Here is a 19046-nt window from a genome sequence, read left to right on the forward strand (position 1 = left end):
CATTGACATTAATCACTACAACATTTTTTGGCACTGAAAGAAATGTAGTAATGGTTCAACAGAAGCCCCCGGTGTCCTTGCACTATATGGCTAATACTAAGTAATTCAACTCCTGAATGGATACAGTAATCCCTACAGCAAAGTAACAACATAGTAACCAAATAATGCTTCATTCACAATCCCATGTGATATTTGTTGCTCTTTTGAAGTTCTACTATAATTGAAAAGTTCAGACATTATTAGGAAATCAAAATCTCACTGGTTGAATATGAATCCTGAAGACATCAGTCATAACAATCTGTGTGCAGAAGATGTGGATATTGGACATCCCATTTTTCAAAAAATAAAAAAATAAAAAAAGCAAAACATACATCCATCATAGTCTCAGATTTGCAAAATTTTCACATAAGTAGTAAATAATCCTGTTGGCCATCATCTTAAGTATGCCTTAAAACAGATAAAACAGCACTTACCTATACTCAGTAGAGATATAAATTTCATGGTCGACATGTTAGTTCCGTCTGCAGTGCAGCAGTTAAATGTAATGTAATGTTGACTGAATTACAATAGCACAAAGAAAGAACACACAAGCTTTCTGTTATGTAAAATTACCCCTATTCTTCTTGCCCTGAAGGGTCAACTTGCTAAGTATTGTACCTGCTGTATATATTTCTAATAGCAATAAAAACTATTATGGGTCACAGAGAATTTTGTATTTAGCCTTCAACAGAAGTTGTTGTTGTTATTTGGTTTTTAGGAGCATTAGCAACTAAGGCCATATTGCTCCAGGATATGCGGTGGTCATTCCCTGACCTTTCCGCATCCTCTGTATTTGGTGGTGACGGGCTCAAACCCCAGTCTAATCAAGAAACGCGTGCTACGCATTGCTGCTCCTTCCCACCTGGCTACGGAGGCGCCTCAACAGAAGTGTGCTATAAGTCAGTTTATAGTGAGCTAAGTAGCTGAGCCAGCATATTCATAACTTAACATAACCTTAGCAAACCTACAAAATTTAACAACTAACCCAATGACACGTATGCCTTCATATCCTTAGATATAGTTAAGTACAGGAAAATTGGTTTGATATTTTAAACTTCACTGTAATTACATTAATTTTTATGTGCTATAATTTTTCATAATGTAATTACATTAATTATACTTGATTTCTTTTAAAGAAAGAACTTAAAAACTTATAAAGTTAGTCATAATTCTTTCACTTCGACTTTAGTGTTTTAGCAAAAAAATTTTAAAATATATAACTACTCATATTTAAACTTATGTGTTGGGCAGATGGAAGAGATTCCTTAGGGTTTAAACAGTTTAGTTTACAGCTATTAGTGATTAAATTATTCTTTGATTAAAATTTAGAAAAATTTCCTTTTTAAAATACTTAAATTTTTATATTTTTGCTTCTTTTATAATAGGGCTTTCGAAGTTTGTTAGCTCAGAACTTGATGAAGGATAATGTGCAAGGTTGGAAACTAAAGGCAGGTACTTAAATTGTATATGATTAGAACAATAAATTTTTAATTTTTTTTATTGCCAAAAGTTGTAATTAAATTTTCAGGTAATGTAAATCTCAAAAAGAAAAAAAAAAAAAAATTCTGTTTCACTTTATTATTTGAATTCACTATTCCTTTATGTTAAAAAAAGAATAGCAAATTTTTCTTCGCATTAAATTTTCATGTTTATCACATACTTAATACAGTGAAACTTCTCCTAACAGACACCTCTCGTTAACGGACATTTTCAAATTCCCCAACTCACCTCCATTGGTTTTAACGTGTTTGCAGCTTCTGTCTAGCGGACATTCTCTGTAACGGACGCGGACAGGCAATCTGCACTGTTTCGTTTAGATTAGCACTTAATTTGATCTCCCCATAACGGACAGTGGGCGAGCTCACGGCCCTTTTTCTAGGAACGTTTCTTCCACGTATTGCCTCAATCGTGTGTTTATTTTCTATTTCCGATTATCTGAATTTTGTCAAGGTTTACGTCGCAGTTCTTAAACCCTTTTTCAAGAATTTTAAGGCACGTGTAAAACTTCTGATGAATTTGGTGTGTGCAGGGGGGGGGGAATATGGTTCGCCTTTCGTCTTTTCAGTTTCAGTTTTGTTCAGTGTCGTGTGAAGTGCACAATGTCTTTTCATAAACATTTAACTTTAAAAGATAAAGTCGAACTCATTAATGCGTATGATCGGCAAAAAAATAGTGTTCGCAATCTCGCTGCAAAATTCAAAATCGGGAAGACGCAGGTAAGCGACATCCTAAAGGAAAAAAATGAACTGCTCAAACAATTTTGGCAACGCGGAAATGATCAGGTTCAAAAATCATTCCCGAAAACTGTTGAACTTCAAATTTGTCGCGCACGTGGTAAAAAAATTCCCATTAATGGGCCTATTATTAGGGAAAAGGCTTTGGAGGTTGTGAAATCTATGGGAGTAAATGAGTTCAAAGCTTCTGTGGGATGGCTAGACAAGTTCAAAACTCGGCATAAAATTTCTTGGAAAACCGTAAGTGATGAAGGTGGATCTGTTGATACTGGGGTTGTAACAGAGTGGACCATCAAATTGGAAGATTTATGTCGTGATTTTGAAGCTAAGGATATTTACAACTGTGACGAAACAGGGTTGTTTTTTTAAAGCTCTTCCTGAAAAAACAATGAGTCTAAAAAATGAAAAGTGCCAGGGCGGAAAAATTTGTAAGGAACTTTTGTGTACAAATATGCTGGGAGACTTTGAACAACCTCTTTTATAGGAATCCCACAAAATCCTCGTTGTTTCAAGGGCATAAAGTTGAATCCTTTGGATGTTAACTGGAAGTCTAATAAAAAAGCGTGGATGACACGAGATATCATGAGTGAATGGATAAGTCACTTTAACCAAAACATGATTCGTCAAAACAGAAAAATTATTCTTTACATGGATAATGCTGGATCTCACCCGCACATTGAATTGTCAAACATTCAAATCATTTTTCTGCCACCAAACACATCTGCAGAGTGTCAGTCCTTGGATCAAGGGATAATAAAAAATTTTAAACTTCACTACAGAAAACGTGTTTTAAGACATCTCATTGCAAACATGAACGATGTAACATGTGCGAGCGACCTTGCAAAGAAAATCAGCATCCTAGATGCGATTCAATAGATTTCCTCTTCAGTAAACGCAATTAGAAAACAAACTGTTGTGAACTGTTTTGTAAAGTCTGGCTTCTCAAACGCAAAAATTGAAGTTGTGAACAGCAATGTGGAGTACCAAGAAGAACAAGAACTTCAACATCTATTGATAATGTACGATACTTCCGCTACAAGTGACCCTGGCTACAAAGATATAGACTCGAACCATCACTACAGAAGATGGTGCTCTAGATATCAACGACATTATCATCGATATTTTACAAGAAGTTCCTCATGAGGATGAAGAAATGGAAGGAGGTCATTCTGTCGAAGAACATATTAACGACGAACCACCAATGAAAATAGAAGAAGCGCTCATACAAATCAATCGTTTAAAAATGTTTTTCACCGCTGAAGAAGATACTGAAGGACTTTCGATGGTTTCTTCACTCCAAACAAATGTTGAAAACAAAATTATCAGCCGGAAGAAGGTGCAGAAGAAAATAAGTGATTACTGTATGTTGTGTATGTATACACAACATACAGTAATCACTGTATTGTATGTATATTATTTACAAAAATATTGTTCAAAATCTGTATATATTTTAATTTAATTTTACATTAAACGTTTAACGATTTTTCTTTCTTTCTGTTTTTTTTTCTCCCTCAGACTTCTTGTTAGCGGACACTTCTCTCTAACGGACACATTTTCGTTCCCCATGTCTGTCCGTTAAAGGGAAGTTTCACTGTAATAATTTCAATGGTGCCATTTTATCTTGTCTTTCAAGAAACTATAGAAGGGATGTTGTTTTGCATCTATTATGTACAAGAATTTATATACTTAAGTGAAAACTGAAATATTCATTCCTATTATAAGACAGTTAATAAAACTTAAAATCCAAAACATAAGTTAATAATTCACTATAAAAGTAACAAGAATGGTATAACAGGAATATGTGAGTAAATAGTTAAGCCTGGTTCTCATTAAAGTTGTAAGTTGACATTAAAGTTAATTAACAAATGAGAAAATACATTTTTCCTGTAACTGTCATTTCTCTGGGTTTAATATCTTTTTAACTAAATTTGACCCCTTCTCCATCTTACCATTGTAATATAGTTGGTACCATAGTTTCTCTAACTTTGCAAAAAAACTGTTTTTCTTTGCCAAAACTAAGTTTTTGGCAAAAAATAAAAAAAAAAACATTAAAATCGGAACTTTTTATTAAAATTTCTGGACTGATATTCCATAAATACAAGCCATAACACCGCACTCCCCTTGTCAATAAATTTCTTAAGGCTTTCTTTAGTGCCAGTTGTAATTACAAAAGACCATTGAAAGACAAGTGCAGAGACATGGCATAATGAGCAAAAAAACATGTTGATGGAGGACACTTACCCATAGTAAGCTATTTATACATAGTAAAAAAAAAACTTTATTGCAGTTTTACAAATGTACTATCTAGTTGATTTGTGTGCTGATATGATCCAATTAAGTGTGTTAAAGTTTCAAATATTTAGGCTGTGTGACTTTATGCATAAATTTGGTAAATTGTGGGCTAGTTTGTTAGCCAGCAGGTTTTATGTCATGAATTGCCAAAACCAAACTGTATTTTGTTATGGCAGTTAAGTCAATTGGCTCAAGATAGAATTCATAGATAGCAAGTTACCTACTCGAGCTTTCAGAAGCATTAAGTTAAGTATTATGAAAGAAGAAAAAATTTAATTGATGTACAAAGGTCATCAATTTTGTCAGGGTATTGACAGGCACGCAAAATTAAATTCAGACCTCTTTCTAGCTGAGCTTTGGAAATGCTCTTGGCAGCCAAGTCTGAACAGCAGTGCTATTGTTATAAACAAAGCTTTGACCCAACATTTCTGAAGATGAAAAATTCTGCAATAGTACCATATCTTTCTTGAAGATGATCCATTGATAATCCATTGATGTCTTATAGACAGTCCAAACAGAAATCAACTGACAGAAAAAGCCTGGGTAAGGCTAATGTTTTATACACTATAATAGCATAATATTTTAATATTAAAGCAGATTTTTTAAAGCTCACACTGCACTAGAAACTTAATTTCTAATGCAGTGGACTTACAAAACAAACTTCTTTCCAAAAAGTCTTATTTTGGAACCAAAAAAAACCAAAAAGTTTTTTTGTTTTGGATTGCCATAAAGCATGAAGCTTGCTATTTGCTATTTTATAATTTTACTTGAGATATGCCCATTTTAAATTAATCTTTTCCAGAAAGTGCATACAATTATGAGTAGGCTTAACTTTATCTTGAATTTTTCTTGTTTGTGTAGTGTTTAACAATAGATTTATGGAATGACAAAATCAAAGAAAATAATTTTAGTGAAAGGTATTAGCAGTTTCACATGTTTGGACTAAGAAGATGAAGTGCATGACATCACTGAAGTTAATATGAGTTCTTGAAGACCCCCCCCCCGCTTCCTGGGTGTAAATAACAAATGAATGGTTTGTTAACTACATCCAAGTTTATTAACTGCATGGTTAGAATGTAGTTAACTATGCCTTAAACATGGAGTTAATGCAAGAACAAGTTGAGTTCATCTACTATGTGGCAGCCATCATGGGATGATTCATGGAAGCTGAAATAGAGTTTCTTCCTAATCATCCAGAAATTCCAAAGCTAAATTTCCAAAATATTGTCAAAATTTGAAAGATTGCAGTTGCCCCACAAAATTAATTTTGTTATATAGCATGACTGAGTTTAATTATCAGGGAATATTTTTGCTAAATTTTCAGGAAGAAATGCATCACTCCTTACAAATTACATCATTAAGAAACTGGATGTCAAAGTAGATGGTTACTCCAACTCATATAATAATGAATCATCTACACTGACTCCTTAAGTCAGTGCAAAAACAATAAAAACAATTTGCACTTTCCAGTTTATTCGGCTTTTCTGTTAGCGCAAGCTATTATAAATAGGTAGCAAATTCAATCTTATTGCATTTGTGATAATACCGGTAGCTGGAATTCTGTGGGTTTTTACGTTATTATGGTGAAATGTGCTCCCCTTCACTGAAATCTTCAATCATATAAAAAACAAATTTTCACAAACTTCTCTTCATTCCTATTTACATATTACAATGATGAAGGGAAAGGGACCAACAGAAAGTGCAAGTGCTGGCAGTGCTAGGAAACAAAATGAATTTATTTAGAAATGAAGATAAAAATGATTAAGAAGTATGAAGCAGGACAAAGTTTGTCATCAGTTACACGGAATTACTTCTTGCTGCTTCAACAACAGTGAATACTATTTTAAAGGACAATGCACTTAAGATCAACCATGATCACACGCCAGTGTTCAAAGATGGAACAGCTATTAATAATATGGATGGAAATTCAGATTCAGAAGCAAGTGCCCCTGAGTTCAATGGCCGTACAAGCAAAACCAAGTATTTATGAAGATATTAAGGATAAGTACGGCGAACCCAAGCCAAGTTCGTGCCAAGCAACGGGTGGTTTAATAGGTTCAAGCATTGTGCTGGTTTCCAAAACATTTTAAAGTATGTGGTGAAGTCACCAGTGCCAATTCTCCAGCTACAGAGAAATTTTGTGATGTGTTGAAAAAAATTATTGATGAAGGTGGCTTATTCAATGCAGAAAATGCACTGCCTTAGAGTCCATGCGCTTCTTAACCAAATCATAATCTTCCCCCCCCCTCCCCATTTCATCTGTCCTTTCTATAAACCACAGAGTAGTAAGATACAGAGTGGTCACTTGCCCAATTACTCCCGGTGGCATCATTGTATAAACATTGAAACTAATGCAGCAATCAAAACCCCACAGATTACTAAATGCGCATGCCCAATGCTAATAAAGCTATTATTGTATTTGGATTTGATTAGTGTTAATGAGCCTATCAAGTTCAATTTACTTTGCTCTTTTTTTGTTATTATAATCATTTGTGTAGTTGTCTACTGACATCATAGACAGAAAGAAGTGTTTCTTTTGTAACAAATCTGAAGTGCTATTCCACCAATTTCCAAAAGAACATTTAAGGTAATTTATCGTAATTGACTATCTGGAAATATTTAATGAAGTGTAAAAGAAAAAAAAAAAAAAAAAACTACTGGATAACTAATTAAAAGCTAATTCATAACTTATTACATTAATTAATATGAATGGGTATTGATGTTAATGGAAGTAATAGTTTATCGAATAATTAAATAATTTAAATTTATAGATATTTCTAAACAATGGCAGCTCCCATTTGTTTTAGTCTAGTGAACTGTCGCAAGAAAGTCATAAGCATGTTTCAGAGTCTTATCTGTATCAGTATCTTTCTTAAAACTCCAGTAGAGTTGTAAGAAATATACTGATATTTGTATTAGCAAGGGAGCAAAGCTTATCTCTCAGTAACAGCATGGAATATATGTCATAGCATCTTTACAGTTTATGAAATCACGATTGTACTGAAGACTGTGACAAAGTGCTTTATTTTTACTATTATTATTAATTGCCTCATTTTAGGAAGGATGTAGAGTTGCCAGAACAAGTATAATAAAGGGCAACAAGATTGGTGAGGAGAACAAAGGGGTGCTCTTACCAAGAAAGGCTTAAGTTCTGCAAATTGCAGCACCTGGAGAGTAGGCATCTGCAAGGTGATCTGATTGAGGTGTTTAAGGCCTTGAATGGGTTGCGCAAGCTGAATGCTGATGGAATTCTCTTCCTCTTGCCCAGATTAAGAACCTGAGAGGGTATAGATTCAAATTGAGAAAAGACAGTTGTAGAATATATGTGCGGAAATTTGCCTTTAGCCAGTGGGTAGTTGAGTGGTGGAACAAACTTCGATCTTTTGTTGTGGAAGTTGATAGCCTAAATAAATTTAAGGCTGAGCTGGACAGAATTTGGAAAGAATGGAGGGGCGAAATGGGAGGCTTTTTTTTTTTTTTTTTTTTTTTTTTTTTTTGGCTGATGCTGCATAAGTTTGCTTTCTTGCATCATATGCCTCTACTAATGCTGATGCCAGTGCTAATTTATTTAGTTTTGTTACTTGTACTGGGCCATAAGTCTGTTGCTTGTACTGGGCATAGAAGCAAAGCTTATTTCTCAGTAACAGCATGGAATATATGTCATAGCATCTTTACAGTTTATGAAATCAATGATTGTGACAGTGCTTTATTATTACTGTTATTATTAATTTATTTAGTTTTGTTGCTTGTACTGGGCATGTAAGTCTTGCTTTTAATTTTATAACAAATCAGTATAAGTTTTTTATATATATTATGGGACAGTTCATGTGATGATATTACTATTTCAATTTACAGAAGACTACATATAATACAAAAATCTTTCATATGTAATGAGAAACTTCATAAATGAAAACAATTTCAATTATAAAAAAAATTACTCAATTATAAAGTGTGATGTTTGTTTTTTTTGTTGTAATGCAAACTCAAAAAAATAATGATCTAAATGAAAGAATGCTAAATTACTTTTGTTAAAGAAAATAACTAACTCAGCAATAAAGCAGTCAAAAATGTAGTCACAGATTTTGACTTTTTGAGAATTGTCTTCCAAATTTTTCATTGGAAGACAATGAAAGTTCTAGATTCTTGATATTTTTGTGTAGTATACAAAAAAAAAAAAAAAAAAATTATTAGTGGCTCTGATTAGCAGCTAAATGATGCAGTGTTCGTTTTGTTAGATGTGATGCCTAAGATAATAAATAAATAAAGGGAAATAATTAAATAAAAATTAAAACTAAAGTTAAAAGGAGTTCGTTATATCGGAACCTAAAACAAGATGACCAGATGTAGCTTTATGGAGTTTACTCAAAGTGACCAGATGTAGCTTTATGGAGTTTACATAAGTAATATATTAAAATATAATGGCCAAACATTGGCTAAAATGCAGCCTAGAAAGAGATTAAGATGACAGTCATGCATGCCAGTTGCAATAAACATTAATAAATACAGAATTTTATGTGCACACTACTGGGTTCAGCTCTGTGATAATAAAATGAGACCAGTGACAGGTGCACTGGTCTCACTGTACTGAAACCTTTTATTATCACTCAGCTGAACCCAGTAGTCTGCACATAAAATTCTGTTTTTATTAATGTTTATTGCAACTGGCACACAGCTATCTTAATCTCCTTCTAGGCAACATTTTAGTCAATGCATGGCCATTATATTATAAAAACCATTCAAATTATTTTAAAATATTGCTTATTAAATTATTATATATGTGTGAAAACATAAGAAAATTACTATATTACAATGGAGAAATGAATTTAAAGTATAAGAAGGAGAAAACGGCTTTGTTCAATGTTACCACACAACTATTATAACCATAATTATATTGTTCTCGAAATCTTTACTTATGTTTATATTTCGCTATTCATCCGTCTTTCATAGTGTCATTCATCAGGCGCCTCCGTAGCCAGGTGGGAAGGAGCAGCAGTGCGTAGCACACGCTTCTTGATTAGACCGGGTTTCGAGCCCATCACCACCAAATACAGAGGATGCGGAAAGGTCAGGAAATGACCACCGCATATCCCCGAGCAATATGGCCTTAGTTGCTAATGCTCCTAAAAACCAAATAACAAACAAATAGCATAGCGTCATTTTTTGTATTGGAATAATAATTAATTGTGAATATCTCATACTAATAATCAGTGAATTGACGTATTGTCCATCGCAATTACAAAACAGAAAAAATTCTCCAGGAACTCTTCACAATGTTCTGGCATGTTTCTATGTTCATACAATGGTGGCTCCGCTTTCTATGCACTTTAACATGTAAAAGGAATTAACACCTATGAGAGTGTCCACTCTGTGCTATAAACAATGTGCTCTCTATATTTAAATTCAGTATCTGCTATGTGTTATTGTCACCATGTTTCTGATATCTCTGAATTGTCCACACCTGATGACCTAACCAACACTTTGGATTACTAAAATTTATTTACTATAAACCTCACATTAAAGTAAAAGCATCTATATGTGCATCTGTTTATGCTCCTAGTAACTCTTAAAACCGATTTAATTCCTTGCCCTGTGAGAGCCACCAATTTCACTCTACCTAATCTGTTAAACTTTTAGGCTGTGTATTCGCCCAAGCATACTGCAAAAAACAGCCATCCAATAAATCCAGAAAGGTTCTGCTACTGTGCGAGTGACCAAAATGATATTTTAATTTTAAAAGAAACAAACAAACAAAAATGAGAATTACCAAAAAACAATGTGTTATTGGGTTCATATTACGATATTTTCATGATAAGATGGTGTCTCTGGAACGGATTAATATCGTAAAGTAGGGGTCCACTGTCCAGGAAATAGGGATTGTCTTGACAGGTCTGGATGAAATTTTCACATGGTGATGCTCTTCATTGCTTCTGCTTGCCCGTGAAACCGTTTGGCAAGTTTACACACGCCTTCCTTTTCTCCAGTTATTCATGCAAAATTTGATGAATCAACTTTTTTATTCATATTCAACTCATCAGCCATCATTCTGAGGGTCGAACGACAATCTCTTGCTACAATTTCCCAATGTTTTGCAATCCATCAACCTCTCATTTTGAGAGGTTGATGGATACCCACTTATACCATTCAAATACATTGGTATGACTTAGCATTCAATCACCATAAGCAGTTTTTAACATTTCATATGTTTCTGTTACAGACTTTCCCAATTTAAAGCAAACTTTGATATTTGTTTATTGCTCCATTGCAAAATCGTGACATGGAACGTTCACACGACTAACAAACTAGTTGTTATTTGTAACCTCTCAGCCTGCTGGACGATGTGTGTACCACCCTCTTTTGGAGTAAGTTCGAACTACAACATATCTATTTATTTTCAAAACACTCATTGCGCATGACTGCAGTTGCACCAGTCTGGGAACTTTATTGTTACACCTTGTATACTTGTGTGACTGGCATACCCTTGTAAATGTTATCATATAAATGTATCCCGAAAATTTCTCCTTTTTCATAAATATAATTTTTTCATATATGTTTATTTGCTTTTTTCAGCCTACTGCTGTCACTGAATTTACAAATGATGCTGTGGCATTAAATTTTGCTACATTTTTCTTAAAACCAAGAGCCAGAAGCAAAGAGGTAACTTTTGATATTTTGTTATTTTACTCATTATGATATTGTATGTATATTTTGGTGTTCAAGCATATTTGCATCATAGCTTTTTGTTATGTATGCATACAAAAAATTTTCAACATCCTGATTTTCATATTTAGTTCTATTTTCTGTCACCACTCGTTCCCACTAAGAACTTATATCAAGAATTCATGTTAATAAACAAGTCAGACATGTAATTGTAAGGCATACTTTGACAAACTCTTTGGCCCTCTACAGTAGTGTTTCCCAGGAGGTGGTCTATGAAGCTTTGTGTTCATACCACCTACACAGCACTATATATTTATTTATTTACATTTAACCTATCTATTTTACCTAACAAAATTAGGTTTTGTTGACTATGCTATTAAAATTTTTTCTTTTTTAATTTGATTTTAAGAATTATTTTCAAATTTGTACATGAAAATTAGGGAAAATCCAAAAGTAGTCCTATAAACACACATTATGAGTATGTCACAAATTGCTTTTGATTTCTAAATATCTAATACAGAAAGATATAACATAATATATAAAAATTTATTTTTTTATACCAGTAAAACAGTACATTTTAACCAGTTCTTTAATGAGGGGCTTGTATTGAATAATTCACATTAGTTCATCAATATTTGGAACAAAGAAGTCAGAAATAACCCTAACATTGGCTGCAGTTTTAAATAAGTTCTGTCTTTTGCTTTTAGAATAAAAGCAGTGCAGACGGGCTGCAAGAGTAGCTCATGGAGTATTGTCAATGATATACAGGAATTTTTCCAGCAGGGATAAGGAGGTGATTATTCCATTGTATAAGGCGATGGTCAGGCCACACCTAGAGTACTGTATACAGGTCTGGAGGCCTCATTTCAAGAAGGATGTAGAGCTGCTGGAACGAGTACAGAGAAGGGCAACAAGATTAGTGAATGGAACAAAGGGGTGCTCTTATGAAGAAAGGCTTAAGTTTTGCAAATTACAGTGTCTGGAGACTAGGCACCAGCGAGGTGATCTGATAGAGGTGTATAAAGCCTTGAATGGTTTAAGCATGCTCAATGCTGATGGGATTCTTCCTCTAGCTCAGAAAAATCACCTGAGAGGGCATAAATTCAAATTGAGGAAAGACAGATGTAGGATAGACGGACGTGCGGAAATTTGCCTTTAGCCAGTGGGTGGGTGGTTGGTTGGTGGAACAGATTTCCATCCCTTGTGGTGGAGGTTGTTAGCCTAAATAAGTTTAAGGCTCAGCTGGACAGGTATTTTGAACGAACAGAGGGGTGAAGTGGAAGTGGGTTTTTTTTTTTTTTTTTTTTTTTTTTTTGGCTGATGCTGCATAAGCTTGCTTTCTTGCATCAAATGCCTCTACTAATGCTAATGCTAATGCTAATGATGAAATGATTGTTGTGCATTGCATCTTAAGTTCAGTATGTGCATTATCATCTACCACTACACTACTGATTGCAGTGTACACAACAGCACTTTTCCTGCACCTTTGTCTAAGATGCAGACAGTTACTATTAGGAACAAGTGGGAATTGAATATATTCAGTTATTTGCTAACTCTTAGATGTTGGCCCTTAGATGTCTGAAATCTACCAAGTATGCTTAACACCTTTGTACACCCATGACTTCATATAGTCCCATAACCAGAAGATAGTCCCACCATGAGGGCAGTGGTGTGAGTAAAGGAATGAAAATTGACTTCAGAATTTCTTGCAACATCGTCCTAATGAATAAAACAATATGTGGTGGAATACTGTTTTGCATAAAGATTATCTTTTATATGACTTAATGTTCACTCGAGCTCATGGAACAAGTTCATGCAAAACAAGTTCATGGAACTTGTTTTGCATCCCATCCTCCCATTTCTCTTTAACAAATGACATCAGAAACTACTGTAAAGCCATATACTACTCTCATTTTCATAAAGGGGTCTCACATGCAAACCAAATACAGTATGGTTGGGTTTGATTCTGCCAATATGATACTTTACAAGGCTCTAGCTGCCAAACAAGTTTCAGTGACCTTCACTGCTGGCTAAGAGAGATAAATTAGTGTTTGATTGCTATTTATTTCTCCCATTTTTTGTTATAGCAAGTTGCCACTGGTTCCACTGGACCCAAATAAAGGAAACTAGAAACTTAATCCAAAAAAGAATGAGAAAAGACATGTACTATATGGAATTTATTAAATGAGCTGAAATATGAAAACGACCATTTTTTTTTTTTCAGTCAGTTGGTTTAGTTTATCAAAATCTTGAAGAAGCATATCCTGATTAATGTCATATTTCTCTTGGTTGATATGAAGGTTGGCAGGGTGGTTAATAGCAGTAATGACACTATGCTACTGCAAGAAGATCTAGAAAAATTGGGCTGTTTGGCTGAGAAATGGCAATTTAAGTTTAACATTGACAAATGCTAAGTCCTTCACATGAGTAGCAGTATTTCCAGATTAAAGTACCAAATTTGTGGCAGTACACTCATGTTTTGGAAAATGAAAAAAACCTAGTGGTAATTTGCAGTCAGATATGAAATTTTCAGAGCAGTGTAGACAGGTTGCCAGGAAAGCACATGGGGGCTTTTATCAATAATATACATAAATTTTGATAGCAAGGATGAGGATGTGATTATTCCCTTATACAAGTACTTCATACAGATCTGGAAGCCTCATTTTAGGAAGGCTATAGAGCTGGTATAGAGAAGAGCAATGAAATTGGTGAAGGGAACAAAGGGCTGCTCTTACCCAGAAAGGCTTCAGTTATGCAAATTTTAGCATCTGGAGGCACTTGCAAGGTGATCTGATTGAGGTGTTTAAGGATTTGAATGGATTGTGCAAGCTCAATGCTGAAGATTCTTCCTCTTGCTGGTGAGAGAGCATAAATTGAAATTGAGGAGGGATGGTTGTAGATTACGTGTGCTGAAGTTTGCCTTTAGCCAGTCGGTAGTTGATTGCTAGAAAAAACTTTTATCTGATGTCATGGAAGTGGATAGTTTGAATAAATTGAAGGAAGAACTAGGCAGACTGTTGGAAGGATGAATAAACAAATTTGGAAGTGGGGTTTTTTTTTTTTTTTTTTTTTGTGATGTTGTGCAAGCTTGCTTTCTTGCATCATTTGCTGGTACTAATACTAAATAAAAAAATTAAAAAGAAAACACACACATATACACTTCCTACATCAGCTATGCATCTCTTCTACTAATTTGTCTAATTCTTCCTTAAATTTATTTAAACTATCCGTTTTCACAACAGCGATGGACGTTTCTTCTCACAATCAATTACTCTCTGGCTGAAAGCAAATTTCCACACATCTCTCCTACAACCATCCTTCACAAATTTAAATTTATCCCCTCTTATATAATGGCTGTTGTTCTGAGTAAGAATAAGAGTAAGTTTCCCACCATTAATCAGGTAATTACAGACCAGTTAGTTTAACCTCTGTTCCGGGTAAAATAATGGAGTCGGTGGCTAAAGATGCATTGCAGGATCATCTAGACAAGACTGCAGCAATAATTCAGACACAGCATGGGTTTGTTAAGGGAAAGTCTTGTCTGACAAATTTGATAGGATATTATGATGTGGTTACAAAGGAACTGGATGCAAAAAATAATTTTGATATCATATATTTGGATTTCAGGAAAGCTTTTGACACTGTTGCGCATGGAAGACTATTGTACAAATTGGAGCAGAATGGTATTAAGGGTAAGTTGCTACAATGGATAAAAGGATGATTGGGTGGGAGAAGACAGAGGGTGGTGATCATTGGGTGCTGGTCTTCTTGGACTAATGTTATTAGTGGACTCCCACAGGGTTCGGTGTTGGGTCCACTGTTGTTTTGTATATTTATCAATGATATTGATGATGGTATATCAGGCTTAGTGTCGAAGTTTGCAGATGATACAAAGGTTGGCAGGGTTGTTAATGACAGTAATGGCAGTGTGCTACTGCAACAGGATCTAGATAATTTGGGCAGATGGGCTAAGAAGTGGCAACTGAAGTTTAACGTTGACAAATGCAAAGTACTGCATATGGGTAGAAGTAACCCCAGAGAAACGTACCAACTGTGTGGTACTACACTTAAGGTGGTAGAAAATGAAAAAGACCTGGGAGTAATTGTGCAGGCAGATATGAAGTTTTCTGAGCAATGCAGACAGGCTGCCAGGGCAGGTCATGGGGTTTTGTCAATGATATATAGGAATTTTGCTAGCAGGGAAAAGGAGGTGATTATCCCTCTGTATAAGGCAATGGTCAGGCCACGCCTTGAGTACTGCGTACAGGTCTGGAGGCCTCATTTTAGGAAGGATGTAGATTTACTTGAGCGTGTACAGAGAAGGGCAACAAGATTAGTGAGGGGAATGAAGGGATCCTCTTATCAAGAGAGGCTTAAGTTCTGCAAATTGCAGTGGCTGGAGACTAGGCACCTGCACTGTGATCTGATTGAGGTATATAAGGCCTCGAATGGGTTCAGCATGCTGAATTCTGATGGGATCCTTCCACTTGTTCATGCTGACCGGGCTAGCCGAGTGGGTAAAGTACCTGCCCGGCAACCCAAAGGTCGCGGGTTTGATTCCCGCCTCAGGCTTGGATCAAAGTACTGCAAAAACCTTGGGAGGTGCAATATGGCCACAGAAGCCGATGCGCCAACAACTACCAAATCAATCAATCCACTTGTTCAGATTACGAACCTAAGGGGCCATAAATTCAAATTAAGAAAAGACAGATGTAGATTGGATGTGCGGAAATTTGCCTTTAGCCAGCGGGTGGTTAATTGCTGGAACAAACTTCCATCTGTCATTGTGGAAGTTGATAGGTTGAATAAATTTAAGGAGGAACTGGACAGGCATTTGGAGGGAATGCTGTGATTTTTTTTTTTTTTTGGCTGATGCTGCATAAGCTCATACATTTGCTTTGTTGCTTTCTTGCATCACATTTTTTTTTTTTTTTTTAATGAAAACCCCAAACACAAAAGGTATCAAAACCTATAGTACTTAGTACCGTGCATGGGTTGAAGGAGAAGTATAGGGGGACGGGAATGCCGGAAACTTTGCTCTAGAGACTAAACATGGGTTTCACCACTTCAAGCCTCCAATAAGTAAAGTGGTGGTATTTCACCGGTTGATGAAAGTCATCTACCACCTACAAAATGCCACTACTACTACTACTACTATTATTTAGTGTAATCACTCCATTCAAAACCTTAAACACTTCACTCACATCATCTCATACCTAGTTAACAGATGCTATAGTTTGTAATTTGTAAGAGTATCCTTTTTTCCTCTCGCTAATTACACTGCTCTTCTCTGCATCCATTTCAACAGATCCACATCCTTCCTTAAATGAGACTTGCAGACCTGTATGCAGTACTCAGGGCATGTCCTAATCACTGCCTTACACAACTCTTTATCCCTGCTTTCAAACTTCCTCTATATGTTTGACAAAATCCCATGAGATGCCCTGGCAGCCTGTCTCCACTGTTCAAAGAACCTCCTGTCTGACTGCACAATTACTCTTTTTTCATTCTTCCCTCTCTTGAGTGTGGTATGCCATTTTAGGATTACTGCTAGCTGTATGCAGTACATTTGTCAGTGGTAAACTTCAAATACCACTTCTCAGTGAATCTGCCTAATTTTTCTAATCTTGTTGATTAGTATATCCTGATTACTGTCATTAACTACCCTGCTGACCTCTGCATCAACTGCAAACTTCAACATTAAGCCTGATATATCTTCATCAGTATAATTATTAAATATTGATGATAAAATAACAATGGGCCCAGCATGAAATCCTGGGGATTTAGCTTATGACATTATTCAAGAAGAGCAGTGCTCATTGATAACCACTCTCTTTCTTCTCCCACTCAATCATCACATGTGATATTGAACTGGAATCTAGATTCCAGTTCAACACCATAGGTATCTGCATGTTTGCTGTTATTATTAACTATTATTATTAAGAATATATTGCAAGGAAGCCTGAGGCTTATGCTGCATCAGCCAAAAGAAAAAAAAAAAAAAAAAAAATTTCCCAAGTTACCCTGAGAGAGAGAGAGAGAGAGTCAAAAGTAGAAGGGAATCACCAATTGCCTTCCCAGTAGAAGGGAAGAAACAAGAAAGAGAAGAATGATGATACCCAGCTCAGGACCCTGGGTGGGCCAAGCCCATACTCACCAGATGTGAGACCCCCCCTGGGTAAATGTGTGCTAGAACACCTGGAAACTTGAGGGGGGGCGATCCAGGTAGTTTACACATCATTTTGACCTCTGTTTTAACAATAAGGGACATTCTGGGATCTCTCCCATGATCACTCATCTAGTTGGCTAACCTATTCAACCTTTTATTGTCATGCTCTTATCCATTTATTTGAGCAACTGGATTAGGCTGGCAACTATATGGGTGTGGTGTTTTGGTAGCCCTGGCTCACCACTCTTGAGCATATTTATTCTTTGCTGGATAGTGGGCATTCTCTTGGGCTTTTTGACAGGTAGTGATCATGGGCACTGAAGCAAAATAAAAATTAATGAGTCCTAATAAGTTAAAATTTTCTTATAGGACCCCAACACCATCCCTATCAAAAAATAATGACATAGAAACAAACACACTTCGGCAAGTAGGCTCAGGACTATCAGATCCAATGCCTAGATTATTGATATTTCATTTAGCTCTCAACTACATATGTGAGAATCCCACAGAGAAAATTTCACCCTTCTTTAGTGAGGAGGGTATGGAAAGTGTGGGAAGTCCTCTAAATGAGCTCTCTCTAGCTCCTCTAGGTAAGTGCTTTGAAAATCATATTAATCAGTTAACAGCCCAACCTTAAATGCATTCAGCAATAAATACAAAACAAATAATAATAGTGGTTAAAAAAAATTAAATTTAATTATTTTGGTGTTAAAACTGATCATGGATCTTGGATTATGTCCAGTGATAGTAAAGTCAATTTTATTGGAAGGGGAAATAGAGGAAATTTATTACTCTTTCCGAAAAAGGTTTTTTGGCATATCTCTAGGCTTACAACTTCTATAGAGGAGGCAGATCATGAATGTTATTTTAAGATTAAAATAAATGTAAATATTACAGCTGAAAAAATAAAATTACTTTATCCAGAAATATAGTCCACTTTTAAAATCAACTTTGATCAGAATGACTTAGATCTTATGAGATCCACACACAACTTTCCTGATGGGGTAACTGTTCAGGAATTTAGGTTTAAAAATATAAAAAGGATAATAATTATATTATCCACAAAACCTGCTATAATTAATCTGCTTTTGCTACAGTAGAACCTAACCAGAATAAATAGCAATTAATTGGAAAAATTAGATCTGGCAGCCATAAAGATAAGGATCATTATAAAGGAATTTTTATTAATATATACTTCCAAAATTTTAGGAGTATCATTGATAATTTTAACAAAGTTAAACTAGAGATTAGTCACTCTGATTTTAACATCTGGGTCTTAACAGAGACTTGGCTTTCTTCTGGCGTTTTAGATTCTGAAATATGTCCTCCAAATTTTCAATTAATTAGAAAAGACAGAATAAATAAAATGGGTGGGGGGTGGAGTAATGATTATACTGCACCAAAAATTAGTTATCTTAGAAATTATTCCATTAGCTGATATTGAAGATATTTATACTACACTAAAAATTGGTAATGTAACAGTTCAATTGGTAGCTATATACCTGCCCCCTCCAGTCAAAAGGGCTATGCTAAAAAATACTTGAGCAGTTATTAGAATTCCTATTAATCTCCTCGAAGAGAGATGAAAAAATTATAGTAATGGAAGATTTTAATATTCAATATGATAATGGAATGGAAAATGAAGACTCTCATAG

General features: G+C 35.1%; 1 protein-coding gene across 1 annotated transcript in view; it reads left to right on the forward strand.

Annotated features, from left to right (window-relative positions):
- The window catches only part of shtd (anaphase promoting complex subunit 1), a 989031-nt gene that overhangs the window by 906622 nt on the left and 63363 nt on the right, over positions 1-19046 (forward strand). Inside the window, exons 41-42 of the mRNA XM_090370159.1 lie at positions 1425-1487; positions 11133-11219. Of these exons, the coding sequence (XP_090226285.1) occupies positions 1425-1487; positions 11133-11219 (150 nt within the window). The remainder of the gene's footprint in view (positions 1-1424; positions 1488-11132; positions 11220-19046) is intronic.

This window comes from Mastigoproctus giganteus, chromosome 3 (assembly GCF_048544385.1).
Source record: "Mastigoproctus giganteus isolate SK-2022 chromosome 3, ASM4854438v1, whole genome shotgun sequence".
Classification (NCBI taxonomy): Eukaryota; Metazoa; Arthropoda; class Arachnida; order Uropygi; family Thelyphonidae; genus Mastigoproctus; species Mastigoproctus giganteus.